Below are 16,077 nucleotides of genomic sequence, written 5' to 3'. Positions count from 1 at the left end.
TGATCAATGTGCATTCAGGCAGCCCACGAGGAGGGGCAGCATTCTGACTGACACTGGGAAAGGTAGCCACTGTGGTATCCTACAGAGCAGGGTCTGAAGTTCTATGCTAGTTCATCCTCCCTCTTTCCCGGATGCTGGCCTTCCCCTATCTATATCGCTGCCTAGTATAGAACTTTATATTCCTGGACTCAATACAATAAGTATACAGCCTTTTATATGGAATTGTATTGTTGAGTCTATAGTACACAGAAGAATGGTTATGATACAAGTCTGTGCCTGTAAATAGAGCAATGTACTGCACGAAGCCCACCATGACACCCCCAAACAACAACGCATGGCAGGAAAAGTGACATCAACATCAGACGATCTGTGAGGGTATAAATAGGCAAAGATGTGTTCACTGTCTGAAAGGCTGACAGTTGACAAGCGCCTGAAATGTGCCTCACCACTGTTTTCCTGCGTCCGTTATTCCCGATGAAAAGTCAGCTAGAATCTTACTAGAACCTTCTTCTACAGGACAGGAGTCCTGTCTGTGTCCTTATGTTCAGCAGTGTCCTATGGCTGTATCTGTTGGAGTCGTCCCACTTGTAACTTTCCCCAGTTGCATATGCTGCTTGTGAAGAAACTTGACTGTCTGGGGAGGTAGCCCAGTGAACGAAGCACTTGCTACATAAGTGTGAGGCCTGAGTCTGAATCTGCAGAACTCACAGAAATCTGAATTCTTAGAACATGCCCACATTCCCACTGCTCTTACAGTAAGATAGGAAGTGAAAACAGAATGACCCTCAGAGGCTGCTGGGTCAGTGACAGTGTTTCTGCTAAGCTGTTGTTTTTATCTGGTGTTACACTTAGCTCATTCCATACCGTTATGTACTAAAAGCTTGTCATCTACCCCATTGCTTTCCACACTACCTGGTGTGTAAATTGCTCACCGTCTGATCCCATTAAATCTAGGCAGGGGCGGCTTCTGAAACCAGTTTCGGCATTTGTCTGTCTTACCCCATAGCACTCAGTCAAGTTTTCCCACTGGCTCATTCTTTCTTCTGACATAGCCTCTTGCTCTTGTTTTTCAGGGCACCTTTAGATGGGAACTTGCCGCACTATGCAGCCAGCCAAGTGTTATCTGGGAGGAGTCTTACAGATTTCCTCTCCTAGGACAAAATGTCTGATGCACTACTGAGGTGTAACCTCTGGTCTTCTCTGCTCACCTGCCCCTGGGTCTGAGTCTAATCCCAGTACTGCCTGGAACCCTAGAGGAGAGCCTCCTGTGTGCTGTGATGGCTGGAAGAATCCTCCATCTCTTCTTCTCGTCAGGGAACTCACATCCTGTTTATTCAGAGACTTTTTAGCCAGCTTCGCTTCTGAGGAGCGATGTCTACTGAGCCCTTGTTCCCTACCCCAGAGGGAAGGCAGCTCCTTTGCTTTTTGAGGCATTTGCACATCCAGCACCTGAGACAGCAACTCTTTCCTTCAGGGTTATGAGGTGTAGGTCCTGTATGGCTCTGCAGGGAGGGGTCCTTACTTAACCCTGCCCAGCCGCATACAGATGTTACCCATGTACCTTTATTCTGCTGATTTCTGCAGTATCCCTTTTCTGTAATGGCCATAGCCATTCCTGAGTTTTCAGGGCCCTCAGACACAGTGTTCCTCAGAAACATGCCTGGGGCTTGAAGGGGTCAGTAGGTTGGTTTGGTCTGGTCCTCTTGCTTCTGTGACATGTCCTATCTGCCACCCACCTAGATTTTACTTTACTTTCAACCCAGGCTTTGCCCTCTGACTGTGCTTTCTGTCTGGAGTCCTACCAGCTAAAGCCCATCCTCTGCAGAGCAAAAGCCAGTGTGGGCTGCTTCCCTGTTCAAGGAATCCGTTCCCCTCTCCTTTCTTCTGGGGTTTCCTTATAGCATCTTCAGGTAGTTGTGTTTAAATTCTTCCTCTTTTCTGGCCGTGGAACCCTCTATTTTTTGTAATACAGATGCTCAGCTTAGGATGGGATTAGCTCTCGGCAAACCTGTTAGAAAGTTGAAAATGACTTTAAAAAAATAAATAAATAAAAGGCTTTCACACAGTGCCCAGGGAGCGTTGCAGCTCAGCAGCTCAGCACCCCATAGAGCCAGCTGTGTCCCCTGTGACAAGGTGCTGCAGCCGTGTAGCACAGCAGGACCCAGCTGTGTTCCCACAAACCTCGAAGGTCAGGATGCCAAAGTCAGAAGTACCATTTCTATGGAGTCTGTATTGCTTTCATGCCTGCATAAAGCCAGAAAGTGTGTCAGACCGTTACATAAAAACTGTCCTTAAAATTCGAGGCAACTTTTCTTGTTCTCAACAGTCATGACAACTTTTCCAGTGACTGTGTCTTCTTCATCTCCTGCATCTTAAAGGTTATCAAAGTTCTTTTTCTATAAGTAGCGTTTTATGTTATTTTCTCCACCCGGCATTACTTGTGGCTTCATACTGGTCCAGGGAGCCTCATCGTATTCCTGAGCAAAGGACAGGGCTCTGGTGCACCAAACTTCTGTGGTCTGGGCTTTGCAGCTAGCAACAGCCTTTTGCACTCCTTGCTCTGGTTTTTCTTAAACTACAGTGGTAGTGGAGTTAGGTCTAATTCGATTGCGTCCACACTGAGCCTTTCTGCCTGCGTTTCATTCTGTTCTCTACAGCCCTGGGCATCTTGGTGCACATTGCTGGACCCAGACTATGGTCCAAATAAGAGGACTTGGGTATTCAGCTGTTCCTTGGAGATTAACTTCATAGTTTTGCAAGCCATCAGCAGGAGTCTGTAATATTACAGAAGGTTGGATTTTACTTGTCCTACATTTTAGCTTTTAGATTAAGTTTTAGAAGAAACTCAGAACTTCAGTAACAATTAAGACCATAGAGATTGAATTTTAAGTTTAAATTTTCATTCCATGTGTGACTGTGTGTAACGTTATTAAAGACAGTGGTTTGGGTGAGATTTCTATGCTTTTTTCCTTCTTTGAGTCATGGCTTTAAAAAAAAAATCACAGAGCTTTTCTGTGGGTCTGCATGTTAGCTCCTTCCACAAGAGTGTTATTTTGTATGAAATTCTTGTCGTTGACTCTGTGTCACTGGAGTGTCCCCTCTATACATACTTGAGAAAGGCACTTCCCAAGAGGTTTTAGAAACAGTTATGTGGGGCATAGAAGCTCAGAAAAGGGTCTAAGGCTTGAAGACAGATGAGTTTTAGTGCGTGTCTGTGACCATTTTCTCCCTGGCCCCTGTGAAAAGACTTAGAAAATCATTGTAGGTTTACTGTTTCAACAGTTTGTTTAATGTAAGTGACGTCTGTTTGCAGGTTAACATTAGCTACTCTGATACATAGTTAACCCACAGCAGTTTCCTAGGTCAAAGGAGACAGTGTCCTCCGGGTGGGGCAGAGTACACTCGTGTCCATTTGTGTGAAGTTTATATTTGGTATCTTGTGCAGTCTTGGGTCTCCTGTAACTCCCCTCTCCAACAATACCAGGTTTATTGCCACTTGTCACTGGTAATGTGACAACCTACATGCTGAATCCATCACAAGATTGAGTTGCAGGTCTCTGCTGAGTGATCGCTCCCCACAGTCTTGGGTGGCTAGCAACTCAAATAATGGGTTTTATATTTTAAATAATGTAATAAATACAACATTTATTTTATAGCACAGGAAACAGATTCTACATCTTTAGCTGTTTTAGGGGTCAACTGATTTTTGTTGATTCTGCTTCCTTGTCTTTGAGAAGAGTTGAGTGGTTGGGAGATCATGAAGCTTAGAACATTGTTCCTTAGCAGTGCCCACACTGGCTCGGTATGGCCTTCACTTGTCATTTCTGAACAGTCCAGCCCTGAGCAATTGAGAAGCCCACATTGTGTCAGGTAACTGCTGAGGCTGCTTCCTATACGGTCAGGGTCTGGGGGCCCAGAGGAGAAAAGCCGGCATTCAGGGAAAAGGGAGAGAGGAAGAAACCATTCTGTGTCCTCACATCCTCGCCTCAGCTTTAGGGATGTGGAAAATGTAGGAAATGAGGAAAAGAGGGTGTTCTGGTTGAGTGCACACTTTTGGGGGTAAAAACAGATTTAGGGGAGCAAAATGGCATTTAACATCGTTTTCCTTTGAGACATAATCTCTTTCCCCTGCACACTTAAAGCTTTTAAGCTACAGCTGCCATGAAATGGATTGTTGAAAGGCTTCCCAAGAGGAACATGTCAGGACTTTGCAGCGCTCTCCTATGTTATCAGCTGTGTGGACCAGCTCACACCTACCTCACTGCAGTTCTCGATGCAGAAAATCTGTTGGTTGTGAAATCTGTGTTCTTAATTCTCACTACATAGAAGCAATAATGGATGTTTAAATGGAGACTGGTCTACAGTTAAGGGCTTTAATTCTGTCTGTATCTTAAGTAGATATGTTGGAGAATTTGTTGCTTTTTTTTTTTTTTAAGAAAGAATAACAAATTATCTTTTAAGATAAAGATGGGGTATTTCCACATGCTCTTGCCCTGGTAGGCAGCCAACAAGCATTATTTGGAGTGTTAGAGAACTTGATATACACTGGATCTTCTAATCTGGAACTTTGCAAGAAATGTGCTGATGTTCTTGAAAATTGATGGGCTTAGACCTTTGTGGCCTTAATTAGGAGCTGTTGGCTGATATATATAAGCCTCTGCCTGCCACACATGGCACAAAACCACACCCGACCACTGTGGAAAAGTCTGGTGGTATTTACACTAAGTGTGGGTGTCACAACAGATGATGGGTATTTCTGTTATGACATGCGGAAATTATCGTCAAATGTTTTCCTTTGTCTGAATTGTTAGTCTGCCACTTACACTTAGAATGTCAAATAATAGAATGCATTATAATGAAAGATGTAAATTTGATACACAACATGTCAATCATCACTCAAAGATCAACATCTTCTGTTAAAGGTGTTAGCATTTCAAAACCAAGATTTGATGGGGAATAGCCTGACTGCCTTAGAGCATTCCGTTAAGAGGAACGTGCCTTGTTGGTTGCCAGACCCTTTGGTTGAGGCACCTGCACACCACTGAAGGCTCTTGCTCTTCACAGCCTATCGCTTGCTGCTGCTCACCTAGGAACGGACAGCACGGGCTTCAGATGGCTAATGCTGCCCCAGCTGTGATTGTTAGAACCAACTCAGGCAGTGGCACTGAGTGCCAAGATAAAAGTCCCCTGTGAGTCATAAAGGAACGAGCTACCTCGTGCGCATCCATGGATGTGTTTGGTTTTATAGCTACAAGCGTCTTTCCAGTTTATACTTAAAATGAAGATATATTCCTGAAATTACAGTATTTCTTGTGGTTAAAGCACAACTGATGTTCTAAGACAGGGTCCTTCTGTTACAGCCCTGGCTGACCATGAAATGGCAACTGTCTTCCTGCCCTAGCCCCGACTTTTGGGAGGCTGTGTCATTTCTGTTTTAGTTTTGTATGTGTGGTTTAAAAATTATTTTTATTTAACATTAACATGATACAAATTCATGTTAATGGGATGCCACATAACATTTTGATTTGTGTATACTGTTCATACATTTCAGGATAAAATGTAAGCATGTAGTTTGAGCTCACTGCAAGGGAGTCGCAGGAGTCCCAGCTCCTACTGCCATTTTCTTTCCTGATTGGGGCAGGAAAGAAAAGATGGACTGAACTGCCTGTGGAGGTATCGATGGTAGTGGAGGTGGTGATGGTGTTGCCGATGCTAGTGAATGTTTCCTTGTTAAACTTGTAGCTTTCTCGAGTAATGAGGTTTGTTTCTAACCTTTTTCTCACACGTAGGTGGAAAGTATTGTTGACAAAAGAAAGAACAAGAAAGGGAAGACAGAGTACCTGGTGCGATGGAAAGGCTATGACAGTGAGGATGACACATGGGAGCCGGAGCAGCACCTGGTAAACTGTGAGGAATACATCCATGACTTCAACCGGCGCCACAACGAGAGGCAAAAGGAAGGTACCCTGGCTCGTGCCAACAGAGCCTCCCCCAGCAACGCCCGGAAGCAGATCTCCAGGTCCACCCACAGCGCCCTCTCCAAGACCAACCCCAAAGCACTTGTGGTAGGCAAAGATCATGAGTCCAAAACCAACCAGCTGTTGGCTACCAGCCAGAAGTTCAGGAAAAACACAGCTCCATCTCTTGCAAACCGCAAGAACATGGACCTCGCCAAGTCAGGGATCAAAATTCTCGTGCCTAAGAGCCCCATTAAGGGCAGGACCTCGATTGACGGCTTCCACGGGGAGAGCCCTGAGAAGCTGGATCAGGGTGCCGAGGACACTGTAACCCCAGAGGTGACTGCAGAGAAGCCCACTGGGGCTTTGCTGGGCCCTGGTGCAGAACGAGCCAGGATGGGGAGCAGGCCCCGAATACATTCACTAGTGCCTCAGGTTTCTGGCCCCGTGACTGCTGCCATGGCCACGACCTTAGCTGTTAATGGAAAAGGTGAGTGTCCATGTGGGGTGTGATAGGCTTCGTGCCTATGCTGGGCAGTGATCCCAGAGGGTCCTCTAATCCTCCGGGAGGGGCGTCACATAGCTACCGTCCAGGCCTTTGGGAGGTCTTTACGTCTTTCTTTCCTCAAAGCCTTCGTTATTCATCCCAAGTCAGCACTGGCTCTCGCCGCCCCATAGCTGTGCCACAGTCTGCACTGTTCTGTACAGAGTCTCTCCCTAAACAGTCTGCTTGGTATTTTTATAGCACGTTTTATGATGCCGTCTGCATCTCTTACACGTGGCTTTGTTAAGAACCTTCCTTCAGTTTCTCACACGGCCAGCGTAGATTTAGACCCCGTGCCCTTATTCTATGTACCCACGTCAGTCACCAGAAATGCTCCAGTGGAGGCGTCTGTCTCTTGGTGGTCATATCATGTCTCGTTTGGGAGTAGGATCTCGCTCAGCACAGTGCTATCTGCCACCATAGCCTTGCTTCCCCACAGCTGACCTACCCGTCTCCTAAGACAGCCTTCCAGGGGCCCTTCCTTTTGCTCACCACACCTTACTTAAGAATATTTCATACTTCTCTCATCCAGACTCCTACTGGCCACACTAGTCTTTTACATCTTGAATCTGTCTTCTTGCCACACGCAGCTTTCTCAGATTTAATTCCGTGTAAGAGAGTACCAGTGACACCCAGAGCCTCATGCTAACCATCACAACCCAGCAGCTAGCTCTCCGGCAGCTCTCCATAGCTCTCCTGCATCATGCCTTTGACACCTCCCATCCACCTCATTTATCTAATGGGCAGAATGGAACCCTCTGACCAAGCTAAGGTGTTGTCTCACTTCCTTAAGTAGCAGGAACACTTCTGGGTACCCTTGGCCGCCTGCCCCAACCTGTGCAGGCACTGTGCTAACATACCCTGGACTATTGTTCTTATCTGCCTCTCGAGCTCCATTTGGATCACAGGCTCTACCTCCTGAACCCCCTTTTCTCCTGGCCCCTCTTACAGTGGCCCTCTGTGTGTATACCCAGCTTGAGCTTCATAGATAGTGTGTGGGGTTGCTGGGGGAGCCACTTAGCTCCACAGGTAAAAATCACATTAGCTTTGTTAGCAACCCTGCCATAGTATGTGCAACAGATTTTCTTCTTGGCCTTGACCCTTATATGGTACCTCAGCTAACTATTAACTGAAATCTGATGTCAGACAGCATCTCCCAGGTACATACTAGACACAAGTTTCTGTGTTTGGTTCATGGGAGGGGACATATGATGCTCAAACCTTGGACTCGGCAGAGGTGAGGCTTTCTGCATGCTACTCTAAACCCAGAGGGCCAGCTTTGGTAGGTTCCCACATCAACGCTACCTTTCTCTTACTGTGCTGGCTGCAAATTCAGCCTCACGTGTGATTGGTATTCTTTATGAGAATGGTGACATTCCATAGCCATGAGGATCATAGACATTCAGAGGTGGAGAAGACTGTTAATCCCCTGCAAGTGAGCTCTGTTTCCCAAGTCCAGGGAAAATGAGAGTTCATGGAAAGAGCCACAGACACAGAAGGAATAAAAACAGATGTCTCCATTAATCTCCTGTGTTTTCCCCGTGATGCCTCTAAAACTCGGGGGCATCTGTTCACAGCTCTGGATATAGACAAGGACCAGTGGTTGCAAAGTGACAGCCTGTGCAACAGACCCCACTCACCACCTGGTTTTGTAGGCTAAAAATGAGCTGCACTTTTTCCTAATGACTTAGAAGCCAAGAGGGCTATTCATGTGAAAATAGAACCAAGTAAAATTGTGACTTTGTGTAAACTGACTAGAACACAGTTGTATCCATCTGTGTGTGGACTATCCATGTGCTTGTGTCTGCTACAAGGACAGCTGAGACACTAGCTCCTGTGTGGCTTAAAGTTTACTGGGCCCTTCAATAGGAAGTCACTGTTTTTGAGGCTTTTATATTTCAACTTTCAAGTGGGCCGTAAAAGCTTTAGAAGGTCTGTGATCTTTATCATTCTCAATAGTTTCTATGTGCTTTGTTCATGGGAGGGAACATATGATGCTTAAAACCTTGGACTCAGCAGAGATGAGGCCACCGGCATTCGACTCTAAACCCAGAAGGCCAGCTTTGGTAGGTTCCCACATCAACACTACCTTTCACTTTCTCCCTCATGTGCTCCAATGTGGACTGTGCCCCTCTTAAGTTTCCATAATCTGCAAAGGGCCCTCAGTCAAAGCCTCAGATTCTTGTGCAAGTAGGGTACTGGCTCCAGTATGGGGATTTGATGGCGTCCCACTTTTAAAAAGTTCATACACTGCTGCAAAGGTTGTATGAGCCTGAGAGCTTCAGCTTTTAATCCTGCTATGGAGTTGGGTGGGTTGGTGTGAAGTATCACCTCACGACTGTTAAATCCCAACCTCTGTCTTCTTCACAGTTCATGCTTGCCTTAATGCTTATTAATCACATAGAGCCCTGTGCTGGAATACTGCTGAGAACAGTCTACGCTGAGGGGTGAATAGAAGCTACTTGAGAACATTTTTAGGATAGTGGGCTGATCCTTTCCAGCCTGTAGATTAATAAGAATGGGTACCCCCTTACCCAGTGTGTGTGTGTGTGGGGGGGTGCTCCACCCCATTGGCAAGTCCTTTCTTAACAAGTGAGATAAAAAGAAGCGCAGCAAGACTCAGGTAGACCAGTACTCCCTTCTGAGACAAAGAGGTTTTTTGACTACTCTAGCATGGAGACTAGTGGGACGGGAGAGACTGTGGTCACAGCTATGCCTGCTATGGACTGCTTCTTGAGAAAAGTTTATGGGTGGGCTCCTGTAGAACACATGCTCATGGAAGGTAAGGACTTGAAGAGCCTTTCTGACCCAGGAGAGAATTGTACAAGCCTTCCACACATTTTCTGTCCTCAGTGACGAGATGCAAGACTGAAGCTCTGCTCAACTGTTGATCCACGTGCATAGATTATTTTTTAAAGCAGTTGTTTGTCTTTAATTTCCATATTAATTTTAGAGCTGCTTAAGAAAAGGGGTTTGTTTTTCTAAAACTAATTGAAACAGAGACTGGTAGAATCATTTGGAAATGAAGTATCTTTCTGTTCAAAAAACATTAATCATATGTTCAAGGGCTGCGTTTATCACCAAGAGCAGATTAGAGTATCTTAATCAGAATGAATGCTTTGGGCCATTTTAGTACACTGATATTTTTATAGAATAACCATATATATATATATTTGGCTTTTAGTTATTTTGAGATTTAAAAAAAGCTCAGAAAGTGGATGTATAGCTTCTCTCATAAATGACGACCAGGAGGTCAGAGGTCATTTCTTGCTCTGATTACCTAGTGAATTAATTTTACAAAGGAAGCAGTTGCTTTTAAAGACTGTTATTGCAACTTTTTTCTGTTCACAAATTCAAGTATGTAATGTTTACCATTTCACAAGTAGGAAATATGAGACAATACTGTCAGCAAACTTTCCAAAAAGTTAAAAAAAACCAGAAGCAAACCCCACCTTGTTACCACATGGAGCTGAACCACCGTCTCAGAAAAGTGAAGAAGCTAAGAAAGGCCTCAGCTTGCCTTTATCTTGCCTCAGATGTGAACTTGTGGCCTGGATCTCTCTCCTCTTAGTGTTCAGGAAGTGTATGTTTTAGGTTAGCAGCTGCTCTCTAGTCATAGGCTTTGAGGCAGGGAAGATGAAGTTAGACCAGCACCCAGCAGTAGCCCAGTAGGGACTACAAGGAAACGTTTACTTGAAAAGAAGTGCCAGTGAGCAGGGCACAGTGGCACGGACCCATAATCTGGGAGGCTGAGGCAGGAGGATTGCTGTGAATTTTAGGCTAGCCTAGGCTACATAGTAAATACAGGGAGGGACACAGTACTACCAAATAAGGCCAGGAAAACTGAAATAAACGGAGGCATACCTGCAGGTGTACGCGTAAACATTTGATCTGGGGAGGCTGGAGTGTGACTCAGTGGCTAAGAACGCTTGCTAATCCTCCACAGCACCATGTGGTTGGTCCCCAGCACCCACATCAGGTGGCTCTCACCTGTCTCGTGTTCCAATTCCATGAATTCAGACCTCTGGTCTGGCTTCTCTGGGCTAGAAAAATGCCACACATAATGACAAGCAGGCAAAGACACATACGTACAATAACAATCAGTTGGATTTACAAGAAAAAAGATGGTAGGGGCTCATCGGGAATCTGCTTTATGGACGTGCATGAAGACCTGAGACTGTATCCTGTCACTTAGGTAAAAGCTAGGTGTGGTGCCACATGCCTGGAATCTCAATGCTGAAATTAGTTGAGTGCCAGATTTTAGTGAAAGCTTGCCTCAAAAAATGGGGCAAAGGGCTGGGGAGATGGTCCATTGGTTTAGTAGGTGAAAATGCTTGCCCTGCAAGTGTGAGGACCTAAGTTTGAATCTCCAGAACTCACACAAAGGCCAGGCACTACAGTGTGAGTGAATATTATCTGATGTAAGCCAGCTAACCTGGTACATTCAGCAAAAAATATAACAGAGACCCTGTGTCAGGCAATGTGGAAGGGCAGGGCCAACATCCAAGATTATCCTCTGACTTCCGCACATGCTTGTGCCCCCAGTACACTGTGTGTGCCTGCCTGCCTGCCTGCCTGCCTGCCTGCCTGCCTGCCTGCCTGCCTGCCTGCCTGCCTGCCCTCTGACCTCCATTCCCTTCACACACACACACATACATCTGAACTCAGTGGGCATTCGTCAGTGGAAGCCACTTGTTAAGAGTCTTCTATGTAACTTAATATCCCAATGCTTCCTGTCACTTCCTACTCAACACTGAGAAAGGTTATGAAAGTTAAAACCCAGTGAAAAGCTCCCTACCTCATGACAATTGATGCCCTCAAGTAGGACTTGTGATACTCAGTTAGCAGATGGGACCCCTGGTTCCTTGTGATGAGTTTAGTGTACTTTCAGTTCTAATCACAGCTCTACACATTATAAAAGTTTGGTTATCCCTCAGAAGTCTTCAAAGTATGCAAGCGTGATCACTTGGTTTTAAAACTTGTAAATATGCAGGTACTTGTCAACCTGTGGAGTGTAACTTAGACCCCTTGGGGAAAAGTTGCTGGGGTCCATCTCACTGGCAGAGCATTGGCCTCACTTGAGCAGACCACACTGAGCTCGGTCTGTAACGTGCCTGTGTGCATACACAACATAGGTAATTCCACTTGTTACTTAGAGAAGTGAAAGCCTTTGTGTGTGAATGGAGGGCTGACTATTTCTTGAAAAAAGTATTATATCACTATTTCATATAATTTGGATTTCTTTATAATTGGCCAATAACATACACATGAACTTTTTTGGGTTGCTTGATTTTTCTTAATATTCTTAATATTTGAATAGTTATGTTTGATACCGACTCATCCCAAAGAAATTGGTGTAATTTTATTAAAGTATTAAATCTCCATTTTGAAATCTCATTTTTTTCCTCTCTCCTATGCATATTAGGCTAACTGAACTAGTTAACATTTCCCTACATTCTTAGGCAGTTTAATCGAGCCTGTGAGACAAGTGGATTGAATGAAAGTATATAGGCCATTTAACTATTTTTATGCAAGTGCCACAGAAATGAGGAAGTAGACAACAGATGTAAGAACTTATGTACCATTTTAACAAATGACGGTAAATTATGGAGAAGCATACCACAAAGGAAAAGGTGGTGGCAAAGTGTGGGTAGATAGACACACGCAGAATCAGACTGGCGAGGTAAGGTTTCTTTGAGCAGACTTGCCTGGGTTCCATCTCTCCAGTGATAAGGTGCCTTTTGATATGGAAAGGGCAAGGCACAGTAGGCATACTCTCCCTCTGTGGATTCATGTTTGAGAGCAGGGAAATAATTCTGATCTTGCACAGCACAGATTGGCTTGCCGGGCCTCCCTGCAGATCACCTTCTCCTGCACAGGGAACAGGCTCCTTGGGAGTGTTTCTGCTTCCTGTCTTGTGAGTGTATGATAATATCTTCAGGGTGGCGCTTTCCCAGTGAGCCGTCATGCAGTGTGGGGCCATGCTTGCTCATGGGAAAACCCAATGAACCAACTTCAGTACCCTTGTTGCCAGTCTAGAAACTAGCCAGATGTGAACTTTTAAGATTTTTTTGTTATTATATTTGTGTGTGTGGAGGGTATTTGCCTGCATTTATGTATGCTCACCATGTGTGTGCTTGGCGTCCTTCAAGGCCAGAAGAGGGCATTGAATCCTCGAGAACCAGAATGTACAGATAGTTGTGAGCTGCCATGTGAGTGCTTGGTGCCAACCCTGGGTTCTCTAAAGAAGAGCCAATGCCCTTAGTCGCTGAGTCACAGAACTGTTCGCCATAAACGTTACTAGCATGCGTCGTAAAGGACTTCCCTTGTTACCTCTCCAAGTATTTGCCGTCTCTGAGTTGGCGATTTGCTGCTATAAGCAGTGGGGCCGTAATTAATTGAGGAATTTGATAGGGGTTGCCAAAATGCTGTCTGAAGAGGCTGTCAAGCTTGTGACTGTTCATTTACTTGTTCTTACGGAACATTTTAATCTACTTCACAGAATCTGCCAGGGGTGCAGAAAATGGCACCTCGTGACTCGAATCTTAAGATGGGAAGCTGGGCGTTTTTCCTGTTCTTTGCTTTGTATCCCTCACCTGTGGTTAACAGTTTGAGATGTGATCTCAGGCACATACATGCATGCCTACCTCAGGAGCCATGCTGTCACCTCTGTGTGCCTGAGCCGTCGTGCTGGGTGGGGGGCATGCTTGTTCATGGTTCTTGCAACCCACTCCTGGGCTGGCTCTTCTGTAACAGGGTTTGGGGCAGAAAAACCTTCAGATTCACTTGCATTAATGAGCTGGTTCCTTCCCAGTTTTGAATAAACCAAAGGTCTTAATTTAATTTGAAGTTTCATAAAGTATAATTTAAAAGAAATTTGCATTTCTTTAGATCAGATGTAAAAAGAAAAAGAATGTAACTATAGTCTGTGCCTCTTGAATTTTGCATAGTACAGGGAAGTAAAGCTGGGTATATTTTGAAGTTAAATTTGTGTATAGTAATTTTTCTGATGCTTTATTTACTCTTAGACTATGAGAGCTAAACACCTGTTCTCAATTCCATTTGAATCTATTGCCTTCCCACTTTTGTTGGCTGTCTTCACCATCTGCTGTCTTGTTGCATAGTCCTCTGGCATCCTCTGGGTTAACTGTATCCCCAATCGTCCAGCATGCTACTCTGTTGCTTCTGTTCTGCTTAAATTCTTCCAGCATTGTGCATCCTATCTCAGACTACCTCCTTGTTACGAGTGAGATCAAGTCTGAAAAGGAAGGTGACTTGATTGATTTCTCTCTGCTCTGTCAAGTAAGTGACAGGCAAGTTTTCATAAGCCTAATTCATGCTACAAGTAGGGGTGGGTGTGTGTATGATAGTAACCAAGACTTGGGTTTTTTTTTCTTGCCTGTCTCAAATAAATGTAAATACTCAGAAGAAGCCAATGGCAGTGACATGTGTTGACCATGTAATCAGATTGGGCACAGCTGGACTCAGGGCTGGACGAGCCACCAGGCCTCAGCTGGCCTTTCATGGCTATTTGCCTCATTCAGACAACCCAGGGTATAGTGGGTTGGTACCCTGACCTCAAACTCCTTCCCCAAAGCTCCAAGGAGACAACTAACATCACAGAAATTGTCTGACCTAACAAATAAATGGTTTCTAAAGGAGTCATCCTGAGCTAGAAACAGGGCCACCCTGAACCACAGCAGTGAATAGTCTTGATACAACCAAAATCACCAAGTTCATTTAAATATAGTACTTCCCAGGGGGCAAGATTATCGTGGGGTTAGAAATAATCATTTGAGTAATACTTTCGAGTTATGTCATGTTTCAGTGTTTAACTTGCTGACTCATACAGCCTAGTTTCCCCAGTATGTACCCTGAACTGTACTCCTGGTAGGCTGTGCCCTGTCCATCCATTTGCTATATTTGAATCCTTAGTGACTGTTCTTGTTCTACCTTTAGAGGGTGTACTCTGCCTTTACTTCCTACCTTTTATACACCAGCCTCATCCATACATAAGCCTGTCAGGGAACCCTGGAAGGAAGAGGCCAGAGACTCTACCCAACGTTTAGTGGTGGGTAGAGTCGCCTTAAAATGTCTCCATACCTGGGTTGAGGGACTGGATGAGAACCTGCTGATGGGAAATGATCTTGAAAACCCTGGTGTAAAAGAACCGGCTGCTCTTAGCAAAAGGTATACTGAATCCCAAAAGGGAGGCCAGTAGATCAAGGGCTAAGCTATAGGGATTCCCAGATGTCACAAGTGATGAGGGCAGAGGGTTCCTGCAGTTGGAGTCAGAGGAGGGGATTTTTATGCCAGTCAGGGAAAAAGTGGTCTTGCTCATGCCGGTGTGAGACTGGTTAATATTGATATCAAAGACAACAAACACCTTCCTCATACACTTGGCATCCAAGTCTGTTCGTGAAGCCCCACACACCGCTCTTGAGGGTTTGTTTCTGATGTGCTGGGGACCGTGTAGAGAGCAGACCAGAGTTAGAGGGGCCACCAGCCCAGTTACTCAAGATGGCTGCAGTCAGGTTAAACTAGATCCCTGCAGGAAAGACTCAGAGAAAGATCCAGAAGGATCATAAATCTAGTGACACTTAGAATGGTAGGACTAGGCAATCAGCATGGTAAACCTCTTGACTGTTTGAGATTCACTTCATCTTTAGTCCAGTTGTCCACACCTAGTCGTAGCATGTAGCACATGTTTCTGAGAGCATGCATGAGTGGTTGGAGGAATTTTATCCCTGCTCTTCCATCGTTACTGCCTGTCTTCTGAGAAGAGAAGTGGGAAATGATCTGTGGTAAGAGCTCAAGGCAGGGTGAGGTGTGTTCACCTGTACATCAGCATAAATGTGCTCTGGGTGATTCCCCCTTTTTGCCCTTAGATGGATGTTTTCTTTTTCTCTTCTTGAGCTAGCTTCTCCTCTGCATCCCAACAGAAGCCAGAGCCCTTGTGTTAGGAGCCCTGCTAAGCTTGCATCTGGTGTCTTGGTACTCACTCTCATGAGTGTTCTCATGCTTTCTGTCCTCCTCCAAACCTTCTACCTGCTCCTCTCACGGCCCTCTGGGATGGATTGTGCCTCCCACAGCGCTCCAGGAATACTTCTTCCTGAACAAAGCCCGAGTCGTGGTAACTGTCCCTCAGCCCCTTTCCTTCAAGATTCTGCCTTGAACCTTCTTCTCCACTTCTGGAAACAGCCACCATTGCTGGCTTTTTTCTTTCAGTCTGGGTGTTGCCCTGACTGTTCTGCAGATGATCAGCACCTCGATGTTGAATGTGCAGGTTAGGTCCCGTCAGAGCCTGTGTCCCAGGCACACTTCATGCTTTACCTCATTGTTGCCTTGCAGTCTTTGACTATGTTACCACAGAGCATTAGCTTTGTTTCACACATCACTGTGCTCACAGTTCAGTAGAGTTATACAAAATCACATGGTTTTATACAGTGCCAAGAACTCTTCCTGACACAGAGAATTCCCCCATCCTATACATAGTAAGGACCTATTGTCTATCTCCCCCCCAACCCCCACACACATAGATACAACCCCTAGAGGCACCCACTCCCAAAATATGCC

The 16,077-nt window shown here is 45.2% G+C and overlaps 1 protein-coding gene across 8 annotated transcripts in view; it reads left to right on the top strand.

Moving 5' to 3' along the window:
• Cdyl (chromodomain Y-like) overlaps positions 1-16,077 on the top strand; it is a 217,029-nt gene that overhangs the window by 153,095 nt on the left and 47,857 nt on the right. For 7 of the 8 annotated variants that reach the window (XM_087591022.1, XM_087591018.1, XM_087591021.1 and 4 more), the window contains 1 exon segment: positions 5,790-6,447. The exons of the other annotated variant lie outside the window; for it this stretch is intronic. In XM_087591022.1, the coding sequence (XP_087447148.1) occupies positions 5,790-6,447 (658 nt within the window). 8 annotated transcript variants of the gene reach the window in all.

The sequence above is a fragment of the Rattus norvegicus genome, chromosome 17, assembly GCF_021556685.1.
Source record: "Rattus norvegicus strain SHRSP/BbbUtx chromosome 17, alternate assembly SHRSP_T2T, whole genome shotgun sequence".
NCBI classification, from domain to species: Eukaryota; Metazoa; Chordata; class Mammalia; order Rodentia; family Muridae; genus Rattus; species Rattus norvegicus.
Note: the sequence above shows the minus strand (reverse complement) of the source record. Positions and strands in the feature narration are given on the sequence as shown.